This window comes from Pleurodeles waltl, chromosome 6 (assembly GCF_031143425.1).
Source record: "Pleurodeles waltl isolate 20211129_DDA chromosome 6, aPleWal1.hap1.20221129, whole genome shotgun sequence".
NCBI classification, from domain to species: Eukaryota; Metazoa; Chordata; class Amphibia; order Caudata; family Salamandridae; genus Pleurodeles; species Pleurodeles waltl.
This window is the reverse complement of record NC_090445.1, coordinates 399,648,215-399,674,008: the sequence shown is the minus strand read 5'-3', so window position 1 is coordinate 399,674,008 and position 25,794 is coordinate 399,648,215. Positions and strand designations below refer to the sequence as shown.

Below are 25,794 nucleotides of genomic sequence, written 5' to 3'. Positions count from 1 at the left end.
GGAGCCCTTCTCGGATACGATGGCTGGGAGGTCCCGGTCAACTTTTTACATTCGGACTTAGTCTCTTTTTTGGATGTTTTTCTTTACCGGGACGAACCACGAAGTCAGGCCGGGTCGCGGTTGAGGCAAGCCGGCTAGAATTTCCGCGGCGGGTCGGTCCCTCTCTGGAGCTTTTTTCCCAAAAATTCTCAAATCTTTTCCAAACTTCTGGGGCTTCACCCAGATGTTCTTTTAAGGTTCTTTTGGGGTCCACAGCTCACCCCAAGGGTCCAGAAGTTCTGTGATGGTCCTTGGGGGGTGCGGACTTCAACTCCCAGAATGCACCTGGTGCAAACTCCTTTTTGGCCACTGGACAGTGGTCAGCTGGTCTCTTTCTTCAGGAGTTGGTGCAGGGGACTCTGGTTTAGCAATTTTTCACCTGTAGCAAACAGGGAGTCCCTCCTTGAACCAGTTGAAGCCAGGCAAAGTCCTTCTTGTTGTGAAGCCCAAGTGTGCAGCTGGTGCAGTCCTTCTGAGTGCAGGGTCCAGGTGCAGGCCAGGGGTCCAGCAGGGCAGTCCTTCTTCTTCTTTAGTTCCTTTCTTGTTGAATTCTGGAGGGGATCTGAGGTGTGGGTGCAGGTCTGCCAGTTTTATCCTTGCTTCTGGGTGAAAAGCAGGGGGGTCCTGGTTCTCCAATCAGGAACAGGGTCGTCCCCCTGTGATGACCACTTCCTGGGAAGTGTGGCAAAAATCCATCCCAGAAGGCAACAGTCTCTAAAAATCCAACATGGATGAATCTGATTTTTGGAGGTTACATCTGGCTGAGCCCACCCACTGGTGTGGCTAAAAATCATAAACACACCCCTCTCCTGCCCTCTCCTAATCTAATCAAGGGGGCACCTAATTGTCTGGGGTTGCAGGATGTGGGGGTGTTGCTGGGTGCTTCAAATGTCCTTCTCTGCCATTGAAGACCAGTTTGGCCGCCCTCCCCCTTCCTGCCTCACCATCTGCTGAGGGTAGATTTCTCTCCCCCAAGCACATTCCTTTGTGTGAAGTCAGGCCACTTCACACCTCATCAAGGTAGCCTGGCAGAAGCTGCTGCAGGCTGGCCAATCAGAGCACAGCAGCAAAAACAATGCAGAGCTGAAATTGGCAACTTTTTAGGTAAAGTCTAAACTTTTTACCTGAACAAGTTATATTAAATCCAACAACTGGAAGTTGTGGGATTTATTACAACAATTAATTTGATACCAAATTCTTGGTATGTAACATTTAAGGAGACTTTAAAATTTAAAATAAAGTCTGCCCATTCTAGCCTATGAAGGCCATTTTCTTCAATGAGGGAAAAACGAATTTGGCTGTTTTTACCTCACCAGGGCTTATAAATCTATTTTTATAAAGTCCCTGCTTATAGTTACATGGCACCCAGCCCTAGGGGCACATAGGGCACACCTGAGGGGTGACTTATATGTAAAAATAAGGTATTTTAAGACTTTGGAAGTACCTTTAATTCCAAAGTCGAATTTGCATATAACTTTAATTTAAAAGCAGCCAGCAAGGCAGGCTTGCTTTTAAAATGACACTGGGTACCTCAGCAATGCACCTAGGTGTGCACCACCTATGCTGTGGTCCCTAAACCTACATGCCCTACCATATACTAGGGACTTATAGGTAGGTTAACTTAGCCAATTATAATTAGCCTAATTTGCATATCCATTTTACACAGAGCACAGGCCCTGGGACTGGTTAGCAGTACCCAGGGCACCTTTAAAGTCAGGAAAACACCAGCAAAAAGAGGAAAATGGGGGCAAAAAGTTATGGGGCCTCTGCAATCAGCCCTGTTTTCTCACAGGGTCCAACTCACAAAGTGTCTGATTATCCCCACCACTGGATTTATTGATACAGATAGCATCAGTAACCTCAAGGAAGGAGAAGATTTGGTCAGTTTGCTTGGCCAATCGTAATGTGGTCCCTTGTGGTATCCTTAAAACACGTGTTTGTTGTGGTAACATCGTATTATATGACATTGAAACACACTATAAAACAATTGGTATTAATGGCCATTGTAATTTGTTCAGGGCGTTTAAGCAAGGCTCTCAGAACACTACTCAACAACCCTCCCCCCCAAGTATTATGTCCGTTCCATGGTTACACGCTCATCTGCCAGCTCCTCTGAGGACCCTTCCACTTCTGTATCGAAATAGGAAGCCCTCCATCATTTTCAACATGTCTTGATGACAGGAGGCACTAAATTGGGGATAGACAGAGTAGTCCACTAGCCAACCCCTAACCAAGGCAATTGTCTTTTTAGTGATAATACCACCCTTCTTTTTTGCACTTACTTTGAAATACTCAATCCAGTGCTCAACACTAAAAGTACCTTTTATGTTGAACGTTTCTTTAGTTACAAATATTTTTTGTGTCATGATTCTGTAATTGAATTGCTAAATAAGGCCTTCCAGACATTACAGGGTACTGGTTTGAATAGGATAGTTTTTTCTCTATTGCTAATTAGTCAATTGATTTTGACACTTATTTTTCCCAGACAGGTTGTGAGAACCCTGCTCGTTGGATGCAAAAATCCATTACTTGCTGAATTGAGTTTTTATAGCAAAGATATTGATGTAGAAAAGCTAAACATCCAAACACAATTTTAATTTCAGAGTAAAAACACTTTGCTAGAAATCATTGTCATGAACTCAGATTTTGAAAAACCTTACTGCTGCAATGTGTTTCCTGGTTCACTCGTTTGTTGCCTGCCATACATTTGTTGGTGTAATGGAGAAGATTGATGTGATTGATGAGGAGGCCCACTCACATACCAAATATGCATGTTTTCTTATGCCTTTCAGGTGAAGCTATTGATCCACATTCACAGACACCTACCGCACATCTAGCATGTGCACATTCACCTGTTTCCAAACTTAAGTTCTCTAATTCTATATGGTGGCCTCATTCATTCTACATATTCCCAGATAGGTAGGAAAAGGTAACAATCTCTGAAACTAGTATACAGCTATAAGGTGGTTGTCTTACAGAAAGCACAAAGTAGCTCTCATGGATGTTTCATAGCCTCACCACACTTCACTAATCATGTGCAGGGAAGAATCCTGATTTGCGTGAAGGGGTCACAGAAGACAAACTGTATCACAAATAATGTGTCTTCTAAATATAGGGCCAATCTATATTTTTCAAACTTATTACATCTGAACCATAGGTTTTACAAGCACTACTGAAAAGAAGCTCATTAATTATTCCTATAGTTAAGGGCCTGATGAAGTATCCATAGAAGCAATGCATATACGCATCTCTAGAAGTATTGTCAACTACTTAAGGACTATTTCTTTTGTACCTGAGTGTCTGAGAACCCCTTGGTTCATGTAACCCTGAAAGTAGACATTTCCAATAGGTCCAACATATAAAACCTTGCCTGCATAGGTCCAACATAACAACCCTTACCATATATATCCATAAAGCCACAGTCAGAGGGAGAAAATATAAGACTTTTCCTTCTAAAAAATGTGGAATATGTGTGTTTAGAATTGGTAGGAAACAACATTTCTGGTCCTCAATACTGATGACTCCCCGCCCCAATACGATTACTAGCATAACAAAAAATACTTTTTTTGTTAAATGGATTGTTGATTTTGTTTTGCATTCAGCTACTGCCTATTAACTCCTCATGCTATGCATGCCTTGAATCATATTTTAAGTTTTATTTGATGAGATGACGACAACTAATGCTTCTTCTTTTATTTCATAGGTGCATGTCTTCAGTATATGAAGACATAAATTGGTCCAAAAATATAAAGAAGTGTGAAGACAAGCTTATAGAATACCTCAACAAGCCTTCCCAAACGCCGCTGAGTGTATGGCAGAAAATACAACTTGCAATTGAAGAGGGTGTATGCTCCCTGACAATCCTTTGGAGTTATATGGTTGGCAACCATATGATAAAAGAAGTAAGAACACGTTGGTCTCTAAATATTTTAATATATATGTAACTTAGATTTTCCATTCATCATTTTGTTCTGCTACAATATCAGATGGAGATGTCTTCAACGCATTTCATAGAGCCTATCACTTGAAGAACTGTATTTCTCCTATGTGTCTACTTAGTAAGCTGTGCTTTGATTTTTATGATGAAGGTGCTATATTGGTCTGTGATCTTTGAGCCGATTTGTTGCACATTGTGATGCACCTTCTAAGGTATATCACCTTGTGCTACACATATACTTGGTAGGCCATGTCTAGTTCTGTGGGTCAGTATGTACCCCCATAGCATAGATAGCCCAGTGCTAATGGACTTTACATTGTGATGTTGCCACAATGCAAAATACCCAGGGCTAAACAGATACCCAACATCCTGTGCTCTCATTGGACTGTGCTCCTGAGAGGTATATTCAGTGGTCCCTTGAGGTGCATCACTCAATACCCCAGTCAGGTACATCCTTTTGTGCTCTTTGGTGCATGCCACCCTTTTCTTCCATTCTGTATATCACAGGGTACCTCCCTGATGCACATCACTTTTTGCATCTTGCTGCAGATTGTTGTCTGCTCTCCGAAGATGTCACCTCGTGCTTCCTGCTGCACAGTGTTATGTTTGATTCTTGGGCCCAAATGTATAAATAAATCACGCAGTACAGCACATCAAGTGAAGTTGTTGTGCTGCATTGTGGGAAAGCAAGAAAACAGAACAGCACCATAACTACAAAGATGTGGTGTTTTTCTCTCGCACTGCGCAGGTGCACTATATGCCATAGTGCTAGATGTTAATGTTGTGACCAGCATAGTTGTTGCACCAGAACGATCCCAAAAGGCAATTTCTTCTTCTAGGATGAAGCACATGCCGGATACAGAGACGGGTTAGTCCCTCTAGAAGACTTACCTTCAAATACCAGCATGAAGAGTTCTGTTTGTGGTGAAAGTGTCAGTGGGGAGCAGGGGAACCATGTAGTGTGTGGAGCAGGCTGAGTGTTGCGGATGGTGGTCGCTTTAGGTCATTGAGGACAGTCATTGCTGAAGCTTTGCTTTAGTGGTCACCACAAGCTGACCATGCTGTAGCCTGGGTGTCATTTGCGGTCGCTGTTGCACAAAGATTCTGGTTGCCAGAACTTCGCATTCCTGGACAGCATGAGCAGTAAGATCTTGGTGTGAACTGGCTTGTTAGTGTTTTTGCTAAGAGCCCAAAACTTTGGGACTTCTCCTTTTCTTTGGAGAGGAGTTCAACTGAGGCCACACCCAAGGTTGAAGGAGCTGAAGGGCACTTCTTGGGAGTTTTAAAATCACTCCAGAGGGACCAGCAGGGCTCAGGTTGGACCAATTCCAGGCCTGGCAGCAGGTCAGCTGGACAGTTGTAGGAAGCCTCCAAAGCCTACTATGCCCCTGTAGCTCAAAACATGATGTCACTCAGCTAACTCCTGAAGTCAATTCAGACTGAGATGAAGAGTGCAGGACCAGCCTTACTTCTAAGCAAGTAGGAAAGTAGGCAGCAGAGCAGCAGGGCAGCAGGGTGACAGTCCTCTAGCAGCAAAGCTGCACAGCAGTCCATCTTTTGTAGTATCCACAATTTCAGGAATGTACTGAGCATTTGGGTCTAAGTCATACTTGGTGTCAGCTTTGAACTACAAGAAGTTTCTAGAGAATTCCCTTTGTAGTCCCTGAGGTTTTCTGCCTCCCCTTCCCCAGCTCCAAGTTGGTTGCATGAACAATGCAGTGGTAACAAGCCATTTGTGAAAAGGCAGGGCACAGCCTATTCAGTTTCAAATAAGACTCTTTGAGGCTGCTCACCTGTCACAGCTGTGTAGTTCTCTATGCCAGGTACATTTACATTGATCAGAATTAAAGCATTAGTTGCTCTGTCAGATTATCATCTGTTCATTTTCAAAGGTTCGCTTGCAACCTTTTGCTGCTTCATGTCATCATGGTTCTGGTATCTTCATGAATGTCCATTACTTTTAAACGTATGCCAGTTGCTGTTGTGCATATTGTGGTCAGTCTGGAGACTTTTGGTTCACCCACGCAGACCCAGGATGTGATGACGGGGACTTCTATCCTTTTTTCCAAGTGTTCTTTATTTCTGTTGGCCTCCTTACAATGTCAATGAAAGATTGACAATCTGTTTTCTCTATTTAAATGTGTTATTGCTTTAGGTCCTGATGAAGGTGGAAGGAATATAAAGGAATTTCTCCAAACCTATGTCAACGTCTTTTAATTTGCTTGTTGCTGTTAGCCACACAAGAAGGAGAAAATGCAATTTGCCTCTTTTACATTTAGAGTTAATTTCTATAGCTGAGGCCTTGCATTTAACTAAAGACTAACTTTTGAGTTGTATTAATTCTGTAATGTTGCAGGAAAAAATGATTTTGATTAAATCAATATCATGAGATTATTTGGTTTTTGTTTAGTTTTTATAAGTAATACTATAATAAATTTGTGAACAAATTTGAAGTAAACAAATTGTTATATTGATGAAGGTAATGGGTTTGATGATTAAATGGATGGTTGGGCTGGGAAGAAATGTGTTTTGGTTTCTTTGTTAAAAGGGTACTCTTTTTCCCTTTTAAATTCTACAACCTCTTGCTTGAAGCAAGTGTGGCTATTTCCAGCTCGATCCCGCCATTCTGCTAGTGGACAGCCCATTCAAGCCTACCTAATCCCTCTATTGTGTGGCTCTCTGGGAGGAATTAACGAAGTCCAACTGATAACTACACATAGTCATGTGATCCAGGAACAGGCTGCAGGCAGCAAATAGAGTAAGAAAATGCCACCATTCTAAAAGTGGTATTTTCAAAATTGTAACTTAACATCTGACTTTAGCAATAAAGAGGACTTTTAATTACACACCCAAATGAACGTTAGCACTCATTAAATGTAACCCAATTAACTCAATGCTATCCCATAGCACAGATAGACCATGAAGTAGTAAAATAGTTTTTCACTACCAGGACATGTCAAACCTTTTAAATATACTGCACCCTGCCCTCTGGGCTGTTTAGTGCTTACTCTAGGGGTGCACACACATACTGCAATAGCAGGCCAAAGGCATGTTTAGAAGGGCTACTTGAGCAGGTGGCAGGCCCATTAGTAGCATTTAACGTATGGGCCCTGGGGTACAGGTAGTACCAGTTTACCAGGGAGCTAACAAGTAAATTAAACATGCCAATTGGGTCTAATCCTATTTTTCTATGTGTGAAGGAGTCAGCACAAGCACTTTAGCACTTGTTAGCACTGGTAATGTATGCAGACTCCTAAAAACAAAAAAAAAACAAAAAAAAGAGGTTCGAAAAACAGGACATCGAAGTAAAAAATGTGGGGGATGACCTTTCAAAAAAGGCTACATCCTACAGTATCTTCATTGAAATTAATGTTGGAATTGCTAACTGTATTTTACTTTTCTGGCAGAAATTGTGGCCATTTAAGCTGGCTATTTATTTCCATCAGCTTTTCTTTTATTAGCATGGGGTGATGTGCAGTGGGAAAGTGTTGGAATTCACACAATATTACATCTTGGAATACCAAATGATAACTAATATTGAACTAAATATTCCTAACTTATACAAAAAGAAAATAGAAATATGCCACATATTAAATCATAATAAACCAAATAGTATAACATAGTTTGATTTGAGAGAGTCAAAAATCAGTTTCAGATATAAATTCCAAACATTGGCTCTGTTTCTTTTTGTCTTTAGAATCAAATGAAATAAAATTTATAACGTGCACAGCTACTCTACAGAGTGTCCCAGTGCTATCAACCATTTACCCAATGACCTCATTAGAAGGTACTATTAAACAGCCAAGCTTCTAGACTCCACTTAAAGGAACTTTCATCCTTAGTAGCCTGCACTTAGAGAGGAAGGGTATTCCAACCAGAAGCAGCCAGCGTAGTGAAGGAGGTACCACTCCATATCTTCCTCTTAGTTTTAGGTATCACCGTCAGCAATGCATCCGAAGTACCAACTGGAGTCTCTTAAGTGGGTACAATGGGAGGCCCCAGTACAGAGCATTGGCGTGATCTATCTGTGAGATTATGGGGGCGTGCACTATCTGGCACTGGGGAGAGGAGGAACAGAAACGTTATCAATGATCTGAGAAGTCTAAAACGGATCGCCACCACACTGTCCACCTGGGCATTGAAGAACAATTTGTTTTCAACCTTCACGCCAAGAGTCTGAACTACTGTGGCAGGAGCCAGAGCAAAGCTAAACCAAACTTCATCACTCCATAAACGGGTTCTGCACCGAGTTCAGAGATTCAACTTGTATCTTACCTTTCTAAATACCAAAAAGTCATAAAGGCAGACTTTTGGTCTAACCTTAGACCAAAAGACTAACATTTTGAATCAGACCCTGTGGGTAGGAATTGGAAGAATAATTTATTTTCAATTAAAGAAAAACCTTCAAAATTTACTAAAAAGAAAGGTTAAGAGACATTATAGATAGGTTAAAATGTAATTTAATATATATTGTGTTAAACTAACAAAACCACTAAAATTCACCAGCTGTAGTTGTCTCAAGTAAGTATAAATCATGCCATAAAGTAACTATAATTCGCGCCTCATCATGCACATTGTTGTCATCAATTATATTGTTTCAGATTTTGCATTGACATTATCACTGATATCATAGAATCATAGAGCTAATTAACAGTGTTTGCTGAGGGCGCGAGTTATGGTTAAATTAAGGCTCTATGTTAATTGATAAAAATATTCCGAAAGGTAAACAGCTCTCATCAGTGTAAACATTTAAACACTAATAAGTACCTGCACAACCACATGCCTAAATACCATTCAAAAAAAGGAAAGTGAAAGAGAATTCCTTTCTAATGCATCCAACACAATGTAACGTTGTTGTCTTTATTATACAAGGTAGACTCAAGAAAGACTTGTCTAATGATATTCTGCTTGAGTTTTGTTGTTTGTCAGTGTCACTAAAATATTGTTTTCTTTGTTGTTTTTTTGTCTTAGTCTTGTGTTCTTGGAATAAAGGTACATGTGTTAGAAGCATGTTTTCAGACTGATCTAAATATTTTATACATTGTAGAAAATCTAGGAATATCATAGTAATATGTTATCTTTTGGCAGTGTTCAATTCCTTTACTGATTGGTAAAATAGCTGACTCATAAGAATCTTGACCAAAATGTACTATTACAATAACCCACAGGCAAGGAATGGGTAAACCTTGTGATACATTAGTCCAATTTTCTAACAATTAACACCCCAACATGTAAGCAATAAATACATGGTGTAATGACAGGTACCTGTGAAATGAGTCCTGTCACCATGCATATGGGATAGTGGTGAAAACAGGGCACAAGCCTTTCCACATACCAACAAAATTCATAGCTGCAAGATGTCCCATTGTTATGTGTGATACCTTGAGTAACTCAAAAATCAGTTTCAGATATAACGTTAAAACATTGGCTCTGTTTCTTTTTGTCTTTAGAATCAAATCAAATAAAGTTTATAAAGCGCACGTGTACTCTACAGAGTGTCTTCGTGCTAATAAACTCATCAACCATTGACCCTATGATATCATTATAAGGCACTACTAAACAGGCAAGGTTTTAGACTTCATTTAAAGGAACCCTTATCCTTAGTGGTCTGCAGATAGAGAGGCAGGGCTTTTGCCTACATACACTATACTGTTGACGTTTTACTGCCTATAGTTACAATGTTAGCTACAAAATGACAAGTCCCAGAATACAATGTGATGTCTGTCAAAAGGTCAAGACTGACTTAAAGTGAGAATACGCTACTCACCCGGCAGGGTCTCCAGGCGCTGTGGTTGGGGAACAAGTGGGATGCCGATTTACTGCTCAAAAAGACATGTCTTGAGGTGTTTTCTGAAAGTCCATAGAAAACAATGGTATTTAGATTTTGGAAGATGGGATATCCATCACAGTTGCGACGGAGTAACCCCTCTGCCAAGGTCTGAATCAGGCAAGCCCTTAGTTTTTAAAATGAAAGTCAAACATCATCAGTGGGGAAATGCAGTAGGCTGTGGCCAAGATGGGTTCAACACAACAGGATAGCCATTGTATAAAGTCCTGGTAAAGGTGATGACTTTGAAAGCAAAGTTCTGAACAGCAGCAATTCAAAATTAACATCCACTGAAGATCCCTCTGGTAGGATACTTTTGGCACCCTCACCTTGTGAAGGTTTCTACCTTTAAACTTAGTCACTTTTTTGGGCTTCGATTCCTCCAGGAGGCAAAACTGCAAGTTGTAACCAAACTGGGCACCTAAAAGCCAGATACCTTCTCTTCAATGTCCTGCTGAAACTGATGTGCTGCTGCCCAGCAGCAACACTTTGTGGGATTGACCTGGCATGTGTGTCCTGTCTTCTGTCAATTTTCCAGACAACAATTCTTGAAAAACCATCTAAGTCCCAGGCTTTATGACAATACAAGTGTAGTACACTGTGATACTTAACCAAGGACCCCTGAACCTTACTGAACATCACTTAGAGGCCAAGACTCACTCCAAGAGAAGCCACCAGCATGGTTTAGTGCAGGTCCACTTGGAACAGGTCAGCTAGGCTCTTCAGGTAAATAGGCTTCTTGCAGCTGTTGTGTCCATGTAGATTAACAGGAGTCCAGCCAATTGAACCTTAGAGTCCTTTTCTCAGTCATGGATACAGGTGGGAGCAGATCCAGGCTTAGAGGTCGCCTCAACGGTCAAAGCAGCAGGTGCTGTCCTTGTTTGGTCTTCCACAGGCCCAGAGGTATTCAGCAGAGGGCAATAGGTGTTCCACATTCACACCCAATGCCAGTTTGTGTGTGGAGGAAAATCCTGACCACTCCCTAACTAATGGAGTAAAAAGTTCCCAGTGGTGACCCTACCTACCTTTGCAGCATGTTCTGTGAGTTTTAGTGTAAACTATTCCATAGTGCCCCACTCCACCTAAAACCAACATGCAGAACCTTCGTTCCCCCTGTGCAGAGCTCCAAGTGCCCACCCAGAGGTGTGAATATGATAAGGGAAAAACTCTACCTTATTTATCCATATGCCTGTGAGAGGGTAGGAACCCCCTGAAGTTAATTCAAGCACAGTCCTAGATGGCCATCGTACCCAAAACTTTTGTCTACTGTCTTGGAGCAATACACATTCCACCACAGGGGAGCTATTAACAGTCAGATGATACTGAATACTGAAATAAAGGTGTTCAGGCACGAAAATTACAACTTTCTAAAAGCATTTTCAAAATAGTAATATAAAATCCAACTTACCCATAAAATGAATTTAAAATTCCCATTAACATGAGTCCTTGCAGTTAAGCGTTAAAAGATGATTTAATTTAACCCAGAGATTTTCCTATGAGAATGCTAGACTTATCACAGTGAAAAAGTTTTCACTGCAGGGACATGCAAAACATAAGTGCACAAGGCCTACTTTTTAAATAACATGCAATATGCTCTATAGACTTGTACAACCCACTTTAGGGGTGACTTAAAGGTATTTATTGAAATAAAGCTTAAGGCCTCACAGAAGGTTTATTTTCCCAGTTGAATTGGAAGTTTAAAACCTACCTACCCAGGCTGCAGGGTCATGCCTGGAGACATGGTGTGTGTCATTACATTAGTGGTAGATCAATATGTACTGCAGGCAACTAGTGATATTTAACTTACAGACCATGTAATGGGGACTCAAAAGTAAGGTAAATATGTCAATCAGGGGTACATAAACAATAGCAACATTAATCCAGAGAAAATGGGGTACTTTCCAAAAAGGGCATTTTCCTTCAAATACCGTGCACCCTGCCTTTATGAGCTAAAATGCTTACTTAGGGCTGAGTTATAAATACTTCTTCTTTAAATAAATTGCAGTCAATTCAGAATGCGGCAGCATGTTTAACCTTGAATCTCCCTCAGTTTATATCTGCCAATAGATGTGTATCATCTTTACACTGGCTTACGATTAAGAAGAGAATTATTTTTTAAACACTTTGTCTCACGCCCAAAGCATTACAGTAGGAGGGATGCGATTATTTGAAGTCTACTTTGTTCTTTTATCAACCATCAAGACACCTGAGATCCTCTTCCAAATTTGTGATCAAGGTGCCTCGCTGTAATAAGGCCAGATGGGGAGACCGAGCTTTTATGGTGGAAGCAGCTAGGGTCTGGAATAGCCTGCCCCTTTCACTTCGTCAAATAACGATTCATTTCTCTTTTAGGAAAAGCCTCAAAACCTGGCTTTTCGTGAATTAGATTCATTAGGTAGTCTGGGTTTTTTCCTGTGTCTCTGGTTTGACTAGCGCTTCGATGCTTTTGCCGGAATGCGCTCTACAAATAACTCAATACAATACAATACAATACAATACTTAAAAGGAAGTGTTGTTTATATACTGCTTCACAAAGTAAAAACTGTGCAAATCATGGCCTCTCTGTTTCTCATAACATACTTCCAGTGGTCGCCCTGCTGTCATGTTTGCATTGCCTCTGCAGGGAGTGTCTTAATGAGTCCTACAGCCCTCTAGTGACATTTAAGTTACAAGCCCAGGATACCTTGTAAGTACCATATACTAGGACCTATGGGAAAGTTAAGTATGACAGGTAGGAGTATGCCAATTTTTTCCATGTTGAAAAGGGGAGCACAAACACTTAACCTCGGGTGATCGGGGGTACAGTGCACAGAGTTCTGTAGCCAGCAAAATAGGTTGCAGCAAAAAGGGAAAATGTTTATGGGTGGCCTTGCAGAACAGGCTAATTTCTAGTGTAAGCTGTGAAACAAGATAGGGGTGTGGCCTTGAGTTTAATTTTTAATTGTGCGATCTGTGAGGTTTTTTAAAACATGCTTTTGGACACAGAATCTTCACAAAGAGGAAAGTTATTCAGAAAAGAAAAGCTCCTCCCACCTCTGAAACAATTTCTAGTCATTTACAAAAAATCAAGCCGCTGCTTTGATTCTAAGATGCAAGGATAATATGCGCCGGTTCCATGGGGAGAAGAAAGACCACTATGCTAAAGTAACTACTTGCCATAAATGGCTCCTGGATATCATCGGCTTACTAAGAGGATTTTGGTGGTATATTGAAGATAGTTTGTATTGTGAGCGAAGTTGTAGCTTTTATGGAGTATTTGACATTGGCAGACTAAGCAGCACAGTAGGAAAAAACTTTTTTCTGATCTGAATTTGCTTCAGCAATGTGTAATAGCTTCTACTCCTCACTCAAAAACTATTACATTGTCAAACATATTTGCTCCACATCATCAACATTATCCTCGACAGAAGAGATAACCAGTGCCTGAACCGAAGGCACCAATTAGAACATAACAATAATCAAAAGTCAGCAACTGGTAGCAGTATGTCCAGAGCTACCCTACATCTGCCAAAAAAAACAACAAAATTACATTGCTAAAGCCAAAAAAATAGTAAATAGGCCGAACAAATTAAAACAGGCATTGGTTCACAAGGAATGGCTCAGAACTACACTACGTTGCATGGGGATATGCACAAATGCAAAGGCAAAATGCTGTCACTCACAGTAAGTTCAGCCAATGTCTGAAGCGAGCTGAATCATTTGCCCATGAAGTATGCTGTGATGGGCATAATCAAAGTGGGTCCAATTAACAAAGGTAAAGTTAGACCTGAAGTCTATGTTTAGATCTGAAGCCTAACTTTGGAACTGAAGTCTAAGGGCCCAGTTCACAAAGGTAGAATTAGACATCAAGTCTAAGTTTACCTTTGTGAATCAGGCCCTTAGACTTGAGGTCTAAACTTAGATTTCAGGTCTAAGTTTAAATTTGTGAATCGCCCTGGTGTGAATAGGCCTAATACCATTGGGTACAGGTAGAAGTTAACAAAGTTAAACTGAGAAAAACCTACATCAAGAGTACCAAATATTTCCACTACACGCACTCCCACTAATTGCTAAAAGTAAAATGATACACAAATATGCAAAAGGAAAAAGTTGCCTGATGTCGTCAGGATAGAACTCAGCTAGTCCGAGCACTGTGACACAAAAATGCTTCTGTGCTAGACCATCACAAGACTAGGGAGAAATGCATCAAATCAGTACGAGACAATTAAGATACACATTAAAGCCATTGACGCATGAGCAAGGGTCTGACCACATGCACATTCTAGATATATGTATTTTATTGGAAACTAAAGGTGTACAACAACCAGCAAAAGTTATATTTAGCAAGACTTAAAAGGTATTAAAATGAAGATCCCAAATATTACATGCAAATATGCATTATAAAAGAATCTTCTCCTTGAGTATACCATAATAAGAAGCATGATACCAGAGGTACACACCCATGCTAGGCTGAAAATGTCCATTCTCGCAGCACACCATGAGTCCCCATGCTCTGTATACCTTTAAGAAGCAAGATGTCCTAAGTACCACAACTTTCTATTTATATATGCAATTTTCTGCTCATTGGCAGAATAGCATTGTGCTATGGTATCTCAAGTAAAAGTGATATTGTTTGTCAAGCTACAGAATCTTTGAGATGGTGGGGAGCTGGGAAGAGTGGAACGATCAGGGATTGACTGGGGAAATTGTTGATATCAAGGCCGAGGCAACTGCTGGTATGACCTGTATTGCAAATAAATTATTTCTTAAACTTACCTGGCTGGAGATTATATTGACGGAACACTGGCGATGAGCTTCAGTGACCACCAGGCCATTACACGCTGAACTTTAGTCAAAACAGTGGTCCCTCTGCACATGAGAGAGGAGAGTGAAGATATTGCAGTGGTTGTAGCATAGCAGCAGTGCTCCAGCTTAGAAGAAGAGGTGGTAACACATTAGTGTGCAGGCAGCAGTAGCGAGGATCTCTGCCGAGCAAGGGCAGAGCATACATGCCTATGTGACATGCTCAGGAGGAGTTGCATGCAATGCTTCATGGTAAAGCTGGCAACTGTCTACAGTGAAGTCAGGCACCATTTTTACTGTGGGCAGAGCCACATTCTGACAAGGCTTAGTGTGATTTTGAGACACATCTTTACTGTGGGCGCTAAAGATTTGTAAGTTCTATGGTTCAGCTTCAGCTGAATGTGGGCAGAACTGCGATGACGAACAGCTAGTCATGAACTGAGTGCCATGCCTACTGTGCATACCTACAGAATTGATGAAAAATGAAGGATAGCATTCTCTGCACGAAATACATCAGGCATGTATGGTACTGTACTTCTTTGACCTCTGCAGCCGATTTATTAAGAAAATATGGTATTATATGGAAAGCTATTATGTTAGAACTAATTCTCTTGAAGGTACTGGAGCTTATGTGGAGCAAGGGAGTGAATATTGACCATCTGTAGTGAAATTTGATTACACTGTGAAATATTGTGCATTTCAATATGACAGCATCTAATATGTCTCAACCACTACAGTTTCTATCTGAGAAAGGGGATTCAGTTCTACCTTGGAAACTATGGAAACAGTTATTTGACTCCTACTTATTGTTCATTGGTGGTGAGGAAATCTCTCCTATTAGGAAGCAAGCTGTCTTACTCCAGCACCTTGGTGTGGAAGGCAGAAACATTTATGAAAGTTTGGATGAGATTCAACTAGGATCTGCAGAAAGAGATCCTACGAATGTTTGAGATGTTGGTTTGCATGCTTGAATAGTATTCTGGGTCACAAATTAATGTGGTCTTGGAGAGACATAAATGTTCACGTGTGTTCAAGTGAAAAGGGAGAAGATTGGAAATTATGTAGTGTCTTGTAAAACATTGGTGTACTTGTGATTTTGAGAACCTCACTGATTCACTAATTAGAGATCAGTTGGTGAGATGCGCCCATAACCAGAGAGTGCAGAAAAACTGTTGACAAGAAATCCTAATTTGAAGGAAGCCATAGTCATAATTGAGGACATGGAAAACACAGAATTGTGGGCATGAGATTGTAAAAAGGGTGCTGATTAGTATGACTAACATGGTTAAGGAAAGTACTAATGTGAATATTGATACAGAGTTTAATCAACGAGTGATGGAGGAGAATAAGTATGTTAAATGCAAGACAAATAAGGAGCAGCTTCCAAGATGTTATCGTTGTGAAAGTAAAGGTCATTTTTCAAACAGTCAAGGGTGTTTTGCCAGATTTGCTACTTGTAAAAAATGTGAGGAGGAGGGACACTATATAAAGGTGTGTTGTGGTGGTGTTGCTAAAGGTGTGGTGGGAAGTAGTACTAATGAGGAAAGGAAGGTGGTGATGAGTAGTCTGGAGAATGGTGTGGTTGATGAGAACCTCTATCAATGCCTGAAATGGAGGTAGAAGTTGGTATTAAAATTGTCATAGGCTAGCAGACTCAGGATCGTCTTGGTTGGTGACAAAAATTGTGACAGCATATTTGGCAAAAAGTTATAGATCTGTGCCCCACTAACATCAACCATATTGGGTTTGGTGGAGTGAAGATAAATGTCCAATATTTTTTGGTAATGAAGATTCGGTTTCAGTCAATCAATCATGGATTTGTAAAGCACGGCTACTCACCCATAGGGTCTCAAGACGCTGAATGTAGGCGTGCTTCTCAGTTGAAGAGCCAGGTCTTGAGGTCCTTTTAGAACTGCTTCAGTGATGCAGTCTGTCTGAGCTTGGGGGGAAGTGTGTTCCCTGTCTGGGCTTCTAGGTGGGAGAAGGATCTTCCTACTGCTGTTACTTTCCATATCTTGGGGACAGCTGCAAGGGCAAGCTGGGAGGAATGGAGACGTCTGTTGGGTGCTTAGAAGGTATGGCGGTAGTTGAGGTATGCTGGTCCTATGTTGGGCAGTGCCTTGAAGGTGTGAATCATTGGTTTATGTGTGATGTGCTTGTTGACTGGGAGACAGTGTAGGTCTCTGAGGTGGGAGGAGATTCGGCTGTGTTGGGGGATGTCCAAGATGAGTCTGGCTGCTGCATTCTGGACTCCTGTAGTCTTGATTGACGTTTCTTGGTAATGCAGGCATAAAGTGCGTTGCCATAGTCCAGTTTGCTGGGGATGAGTGTGTGGGTGACTGTCTTCTTCATGTCGGGAGGAATCCATTTGAAAATCTTCAGCAGGCGATGGAGCGTGTGGATGCTTGATGAGGAGAAGACGTTCACTTGGTGAGTCATCGATAAAGAGGAGTCCAGGATGATGCCCAGGTTGTGCGCATGATCAATCAGGGCAGGGGCGTTACCAAGAGCAGTGGGCAACCAGGGGTCGTACCAGGCAGAAGGGGTGGAGTCGAACATGAGGATCTCTGTCTTGTCCGAGTTAAGCTTGAGGCAGCTGGAAGAGGACATGCAAAGTTTGCTAGATATTGGCATAATTAACAAGACTGAATTGTTCCCCCTGTGGTTCCAGCACCTAAGGATGGGTCAAAATGATAAGGATATGTGTGGACCTTTAGGGATTTAATAAACACATATGGGTGGATCTTCGGCCTCTACCTACTATAGTGTGGTGAACCTGTCATCAGTCTAACATCAGATTCAGGTACACCCAGAGTCAAGACATCTCATATCATTTGTGATTCCTCGGAGGCTTAAACATTTAGTTGAGTGCCCTTCTGCCTGGCATTAGCTGTGGCATGCTTCCAGAGAGTGATGAAGTAGATTTTGAAGGTCTTTCCAAGGTGTCACTCTTCCAGGATGGCACTCTGATTTATGGAACGACCCTTGACCCAAGGGTAGGTCGCTCCCCCTGCCGCTGCAGCTCCTCCAGGTTCCTGAGTTCCTGAGACCCACCTCACAGTAAGTACCCCCCACCTCCCAGCCCCTCGCTCTGCCCTGCGCTACTCACCCTCTCTCCTGCTCCTGCTTCTTTTCTTCTTTTCTTCTTCTCTGTTCTTCTGTTCTTCCTCCTCGCTGCTCGTCTGTAATCTTCTTCTGTACTCTTCTTTCCCCCGTCTTCACTCTACTTCTCTTCTTCCTCATCTTCTTCTGTGGTCTTCTGCCCTCTGTTCTTCGTTTTCTGTATCTTCTTCTGTGTTCTTCTGTGTTCTTCTGTGTTCTTCTGTGTTCTTCCGGTCTTCCTTTCTTCTCTCCTTCCGGTCTTCTGATCTTCCTTTCTTCTCTCCTTCCGGTCTTCTGTTCTTCTGTTCTTCTGTTCTTCTTGTCTTCTTGTCTTCTGTTCTTCTTGTCTTCTGACTTCTGCTCTTCTGCCTCCTCCGTCATCTTCTCCCCGCGCCTGCCCTCCTGCTCCTGCCTCATCCCCCTCCCCCACTCGCATCCCCCTCTCTATCTCCCCTATCTAACCCGTTCACTATCTACCTCCCCCACTCCTCCTATCTACCTATCTCTCTATCCCACTATCTAACTCCCTCACTCTCCACCTCCTCCTATCTTCCTATCGCTCTATCTATTTCCCTATCTATCGATTTCCCTATCTATTTTCTCTATCTATTTCTCTATCTCTCCCCCCTTCCTCACCCCCTCTATTACCTATCTTCCTATCCTCTCACTCTACCTCTCACCCTCACCCACCTCTACAACCCCCCTCCCCTATCTTCTCAACCCTACTCCTATCTTTCTCCCTTATCTCCTAAACCTCCTAACACTCACCCCCCTCCACCCTTAAACCCCCCTCCCCAGCTCTTCTCACTCTACCTGTCCCCCCCTCCCTCGCGCTTTCCCGCTGCGACCTCCTGCACGCCCCCGCCCCCCAGCTCCCATTCGCCCCCACCTGACCCCTCCCCCCCTCCTACCTCAAATGGCGGCCGCTGCGCGACAGTGGTAGCGACCCTTGCAAGGGTAGGTCGCTCCCCCTGCCGCTGCAGCTCCTCCAGGTTCCTGAGTTCCTGAGACCCACCTCACAGTAAGTACCCCCCACCTCCCAGCCCCTCGCTCTGCCCTGCGCTACTCACCCTCTCTCCTGCTCCTGCTTCTTTTCTTCTTTTCTTCTTCTCTGTTCTTCTGTTCTTCCTCCTCGCTCCTCGTCTGTAATCTTCTTCTGTACTCTTCTTTCCCCCGTCTTCACTCTACTTCTCTTCTTCCTCATCTTCTTCTGTGGTCTTCTGCCCTCTGTTCTTCGTTTTCTGTATCTTCTTCTGTATCTTCTTCTGTGTTCTTCTGTGTTCTTCTGTGTTCTTCTGTGTTCTTCCGGTATTCCTTTCTTCTCTCCTTCCGGTCTTCTGATCTTCCTTTCTTCTCTCCTTCCGGTCTTCTGTTCTTCTGTTCTTCTGTTCTTCTTGTCTTCTTGTCTTCTGTTCTTCTTGTCTTCTGACTTCTGCTCTTCTGCCTCCTCCGTCCTCTTCTCCCCGCGCCTGCCCTCCTGCTCCTGCCTCATCCCCCTCCCCCACTCGCATCCCCCTCTCTATCTCCCCTATCTAACCCGTTCACTATCTACCACCCCCACTCCTCCTATCTACCCATCTCTCTATCCCACTATCTAACTCCCTCACTCTCCACCTCCTCCTATCTTCCTATCTCTCTATCTATTTCCCTATCTATCGATTTCCCTATCTATTTTCTCTATTTCTCTATCTCTCCCCCCTCCCTCACCCCCTCTATTACCTATCTTCCTATCCTCTCACTCTACCTCTCACCCTCACCCACCTCTACAACCCCCCCTCCCCTATCTTCTCAACCCTACTCCTATCTTTCTCCCTTATCTCCTAAACCTCCTAACACTCACCCCCCTCCACCCTTAAACCCCCCTCCCCAGCTCTTCTCACTCTACCTGTCCCCCCCCTCCCTCGCGCTTTCCCGCTGCGACCTCCTGCACGCCCCCGCCCCCCAGCTCCCATTCGCCCCCACCTGACCCCTCCCCCCCTCCTACCTCATATGGCGGCCGCTGCGCGACAGTGGTAGCGACCCTTGGAAGGGTAGGTCGCTCCCCCTGCCGCTGCAGCTCCTCCAGGTTCCTGAGTTCCTGAGACCCACCTCACAGTAAGTACCCCCCACCTCCCAGCCCCTCGCTCTGCCCTGCGTTACTCACCCTCTCTCCTGCTCCTGCTTCTTTTCTTCTTTTCTTCTTCTCTGTTCTTCTGTTCTTCCTCCTCGCTCCTCGTCTGTAATCTTCTTCTGTACTCTTCTTTCCCCCGTCTTCACTCTACTTCTCTTCTTCCTCATCTTCTTCTGTGGTCTTCTGCCCTCTGTTCTTCGTTTTCTGTATCTTCTTCTGTATCTTCTTCTGTATCTTTTTCTGTGTTCTTCTGTGTTCTTCTGTGTTCTTCCGGTCTTCCTTTCTTCTCTCCTTCCAGTCTTCTGATCTTCCTTTCTTCTCTCCTTCCGGTCTTCTGTTCTTCTGTTCTTCTGTTCTTATTGTCTTCTTGTCTTCTGTTCTTCTTGTCTTCTGACTTCGGCTCTTCTACCTCCTCCGTCCTCTTCTCCCCGCGCCTGCCCTCCTGCTCCTGCCTCATCCCCCTCCCCCACTCGCATCCCCCTCTCTATCTCCCCTATCTAACCCGTTCACTATCTACCTCCCCCACTCCTCCTATCTACCTATCTCTCTATCTCTCTATCCCACTATCTAACTCCCTCACTCTCCACCTCCTCCTATCTTCCTATCTCTCTATCTATTTCCCTATCTATGGATTTCCCTATCTATTTTCTCTATCTATTTCTCTATCTCTCCCCCCCTCCCTCACCCCCTCTATTACCTATCTTCCTATCCTCTCACTCTACCTCTCACCCTCACCCACCTCTACAACCCCCCTCCCCTATCTTCTCAACCCTACTCCTATCTTTCTCCCTTATCTCCTAAACCTCCTAACACTCACCCCCCTCCACCCTTAAACCCCCCTCCCCAGCTCTTCTCACTCTACCTGTCCCCCCCCTCCCTCGCGCTTTCCCGCTGCGACCTCCTGCACGCCCCCGCCCCCCAGCTCCCATTCGCCCCCACCTGACCCCTCCCCCCCTCCTACCTCATATGGCGGCCGCTGCGCGACAGTGGTAGCGACCCTTGACCCAAGGGTAGGTCGCTCCCCCTGCCGCTGCAGCTCCTCCAGGTTCCTGAGTTCCTGAGACCCACCTCAAAGTAAGTACCCCCCAACTCCCAGCCCCTCGCTCTGCTCTGCGCTACTCTCCCTCTCTCCTGCTCCTGCTTCTTTTCTTCTTCTCTGTTCTTCTGTTCTTCCTCCTCGCTCCTCGTCTGTAATCTTCTTCTGTACTCTTCTTTCCCCCGTCTTCACTCTACTTCTCTTCTTCCTCATCTTCTTCTGTGGTCTTCTGCCCTCTGTTCTTCGTTTTCTGTATCTTCTTCTGTATCTTCTTCTGTATCTTCTTCTGTGTTCTTCTGTGTTCTTCTGTGTTCTTCCGGTCTTCCTTTCTTCTCTCCTTCCGGTCTTCTGATCTTCCTTTCTTCTCTCCTTCCGGTCTTCTGTTCTTCTGTTCTTCTGTTCTTCTTGTCTTCTGGCTTCGGCTCTTCTGCCTCCTCCGTCCTCTTCTCCCCGTGCCTGCCCTCCTGCTCCTGCCTCATCCCCCTCCCCCACTTGCATCCCCCTCTCTATCTCCCCTATCTAACCCGTTCACTATCTACCTCCCCCACTCCTCCTATCTACCTATCTCTCTATCTCTCTATCCCACTATCTAACTCCCTCACTCTCCACCTCCTCCTATCTTCCTATCTCTCTATCTATTTCCCTATCTATGGATTTCCCTATCTATTTTCTCTATCTATTTCTCTATCTCTCCCCCCCCCCTCACCCCCTCTATTACCTATCTTCCTATCCTCTCACTCTACCTCTCACCCTCACCCACCTCTACAACCCCCCCTCCCCTATCTTCTCAACCCTACTCCTATCTTTCTCCCTTATCTCCTAAACCTCCTAACACTCACCCCCCTCCACCCTTAAACCCCCCTCCTCCAGCTCTTCTCAATCTACCTGTCCCCCCCCTCCCTCGCGCTTTCCCGCCGCGACCTCCTGCACGCCCCCGCCCCCCAGCTCCCATTCGCCCCCACCTGACCCCTCCCCTCCACCTCATATGGCGGCCGCTGCGCGAATGCCAGAGGCAAGCCCGTCTGCGCCCGTCCGCGCCTGTCCCACGCCCAGCGCCACGACCCCTGGTCCCCAGCTCTCCCAAGCCCCGCTGACCAGCTACGACCCCACCACCCTCCACGCCCTCAACCCAGGACGCTCCAACATTTGCTTCCAAGCTCACCCCAAACGCACCCATGGACCCTTCGCCTGCAACTCCTGCAAACGCACCTTCCACCACGCAACAACCATGACCACCAGCCCACGCGCCATCAACCACCTCAAGTGCATCCTAGTCAACGCTCGCTCCGTCCACAAACACGCCGTTGAACTCTGGGACCTCCTGGACTCCGTAGCACCGGACGTCGCCTTCATCACGGAGACCTGGATGAACGCCTCCTCGGCCCCTGACATCGCCACTGCCATCCCCGAAGGCTACAAGATCTCCAGAAAAGACCGCACCAACCAGGTAGGAGGAGGTATCGCCATCGTCTTCAAAGACTCCATCAGCGTCTCCACCTCCACCGAAGACACCCCTCTCTCCGCTGGACACCTGCATTTTCAGATTCGCACCGATCCGAGGACCACCCTCAGAGGATCCCTCATCTACCGTCCTCCCGGGCCACGCGCCCCTTTCAGCGACGCCATCGCCGACTTCATCTCCCCGCACGCCCTCGCCTCGCCGGACTACATCCTCCTAGGTGACCTCAACTTCCATCTGGAACAAAACAACGACCCCAACACCACCACCCTGCTCGACAACCTCGCCAACCTCGGCCTCAAACAACTGGTGAACACCGCCACCCACATCGCCGGACACACGCTTGACCCCATCTTCTCTGCCAGCAAACACGTCTTCTTCAGCCACGCCTCCGCCCTACACTGGACCGACCACAGCTGCGTCCACTTCACATTCTGACGCAAGACCCACCACCTCCGCACCCAACCCATCCCTCGTCGACAGTGGAACAAGATCCCCGAAGAGCAACTCTTCTCCGCACTCGCCGCCAACCAACCCACCCTCACCACCGACCCCAACGACGCAGCCCTCAACCTCACAAACTGGATCTCCAACTGCGCAGACATCCTTGCTCCCCTCAAACGCACGCATCGACAGACCAACACCAAAAAACCTCTCTGGTTCTCTGACACCAATCAAAGAAAACTTGTCGCGCCCTTGAGAAAGCCTGGCGCAAGGACCGCACCGCTGACAACATGTCCGCCTTCAAGAACGCTACCCGCGAACACCACCACCTGATCTGCGCCGCCAAAAGGAACTTTTTCACAGACAGACTGGACAAAAACAGACACAACAGCAGAGAACTCTTCAGCATCGTCAAGGAGTTCTCCAACCCCAGAGCCAACGCCAACGCCGTCACACCCTCACAGGATCTGTGCGAATCCCTCGCCACTTTCTTCCATCGCAAGATTAGCGACCTCCACGACAGCTTCGAACACCAGACCCAACCAAACACCACCGAACCGGCATCCACGGCCATCACCCTCAACAACTGGTCCCACATCAACACGGAAGAAACCAAATCCATCATGAACTCTATCCACTCCGGCGCCCCTTCGGATCCCTGCCCGCACTTCATCTTTAACAAAGCCGACAACATCATCGCCCGCACCTCCAGACCGTCATCAACTCTTCTTTTTCTTCTGCTACCTTCCCCGAATGCTGGAAACATGCCGAAGTCAACGTCCTACTAAAGAAACCTACGGCTGACCTGAGCGACCTGAAAAACCTCTGCCCCATCTCTCTTCTGCCTTTCCCAGCCAAAGTAATAGAGAAGACCGTCAACAAACAGCTGACCACCTTCCTGGAAGACAACAACCTGCTCGACCCCTCACAAACCGGATTCCGAACCAACCACAGCACTCAAACCGGCCTCATCTCAGTCACTGACGACATCAGAACCCTGATGGACAACGGTGAAACAGTCGCCCTCATTCTGCTCGACCTCTCGGCTGCCTTTGACACCGTCTGTCACCGCACCCTAATCACCCGCCTCCGCTCCACCGGAATCCAAGGCCAGGCCCTGGACTGGATAGCCTCCTTCCTCTCAAACCGCTCCCAAAGAGTTTACCTCCCTCCGTTTCGCTCAGAACCCACCGAGATCATCTACGGCGTACCCCAAGGCTCATCACTCAGCCCGACACTCTTCAATGTCTACATGAGCCCCCTCGCCAACATCGTACGCAAGCACGACATCATCATCACCTGCTACGCCGACGACACGCAACTTATACTTTCCCTCACCAAGGACCCCGCCAGCGCCAAGACCAACCTACAAGAGGGTATGAAGGACGTCGCAGATTGGATGAGGCTCAGCCTCCTAAAGCTGAACTCTGAAAAAACTGAAGTCCTCATCCTCGGCAACACCCCGTCCGCCTGGGACGACTCCTGGTGGCTCACAGCCCTCGGCACCGCACCGACCCCCACAGACCACGCCCGCAACCTCGGCTTCATCTTGGACCCTCTTCTCACCATGACCAAGCAAGTCAACGCCGTGTCCTCCGCCTGCTTCCTCACCCTCCGCATGCTCCGCAAGATCTTCCGCTGGATCCCCGCCGACACCAGAAAAACCGTGACCCACGCCCTCGTCACGAGCCGCCTGGACTACGGCAACACCCTCTACGCCGGGACCACAGCCAAACTCCAAAATCGCCTGCAACGCATTCAAAACGCCTCGGCCCGCCTCATCCTCGACATACCTCGCAGCAGCCACATCTCCGCACACCTGAGACACCTGCACTGGCTCCCAGTCAGCAAAAGGATCACCTTCCGACTTCTCATCCACACACACAAAGCCCTCCACGACAAGGGACCAGAATACCTCAACAGACGCCTCAGCTTCTACGTCCCCACCCGCCTCCTCCGCTCCTCTGGCCTCGCACTCGCTGCTGTCCCTCGCATCCGCCGCTCCACGGCGGGTGGGAGATCCTTCTCCTTCCTGGCGGCCAAAACCTGGAACTCCCTCCCCACCAGCCTCAGGACCACCCAGGACCACTCCGCTTTCCGGAGACTCCTAAAGACCTGGCTGTTCGAGCAGCGATAACCCCCCCCTTTTTTCCCTAGCGCCTTGAGACCCGCATGTGTGAGTAGCGCGCTTTATACATGTTAATGATTTGATTTGATTTGATTTGATGGAAGGGATCAGAAAGTGCATGGAGGTGGAGGTGGAGATGCAGGTTCATAGAGTACAGGCAAGATGACAAGTTTCATACTTGCCAATTGCACTCCACCATATAGATTATTCCCTACATTCTCCCATTATTATTGTTTCCCTAAGGGTGATTTCTTCACTTCGGTATGACTTAAGGTGGTGCACTCTGCCCATATTTTTGTACATCCTGTCATTAAACTTGGCACCAGTGGTTCACCACACTGTGAGCACTCATAATACATCCTCTAATTGTGGTTCTGACATTGGTTCCACCAAGACTGGGCTTCACCGATTTGTAAGGCTCTAGGCACTTAACTCTAATCTTCACCACATTCCTCTTGGGAGTGTAGAACCAACTGCTTATTGGTCTCAGATATAGAATCCACTTACTTAGCAACTGACTTCTTTTTTTCTTTTTCCCTTTCATTTTCTCTCTCTCTTTCAGGTTACTATTGAGTAAAACCATCTCAGGCACCACTTGTAATGTCCTGATGATGATCCTGTTATTTTTGCAGAATCAAAACAGCATTGACCTATGTGCACTGAGCCTAGAATATTTAATCATTAAAATGAGGGCAGAAATGCTACTACATATTTATCTGTGACTAAGATATTGTTTTTGATTTATGTCACACATTATTGCCTGAGGTTTACTAGTGTCATTTTTTTTTTATCTCTGTTGTCTTTGTGTGCTACCCACTATTCTTTGATTCATTTGTTAAATAAATGTGTTTTTTTTTATTTGGTTTTACAGATATTGTGCCTGGCCCTAATTGTTACTTGGAGGTTAGTCGTTGTTTCTTGACCCTTTTG

At 45.3% G+C, this 25,794-nt stretch overlaps 1 protein-coding gene across 6 annotated transcripts in view; it reads left to right on the top strand.

Moving 5' to 3' along the window:
- LOC138299775 (cytosolic phospholipase A2 gamma-like) overlaps positions 1 to 25,794 on the top strand; it is a 380,498-nt gene that overhangs the window by 70,827 nt on the left and 283,877 nt on the right. For all 6 annotated transcript variants that reach the window (XM_069238318.1, XM_069238319.1, XM_069238324.1 and 3 more), the window contains one exon: positions 3,743 to 3,941. In XM_069238318.1, the coding sequence (XP_069094419.1) occupies positions 3,743 to 3,941 (199 nt within the window). The remainder of the gene's footprint in view (positions 1 to 3,742; positions 3,942 to 25,794) is intronic.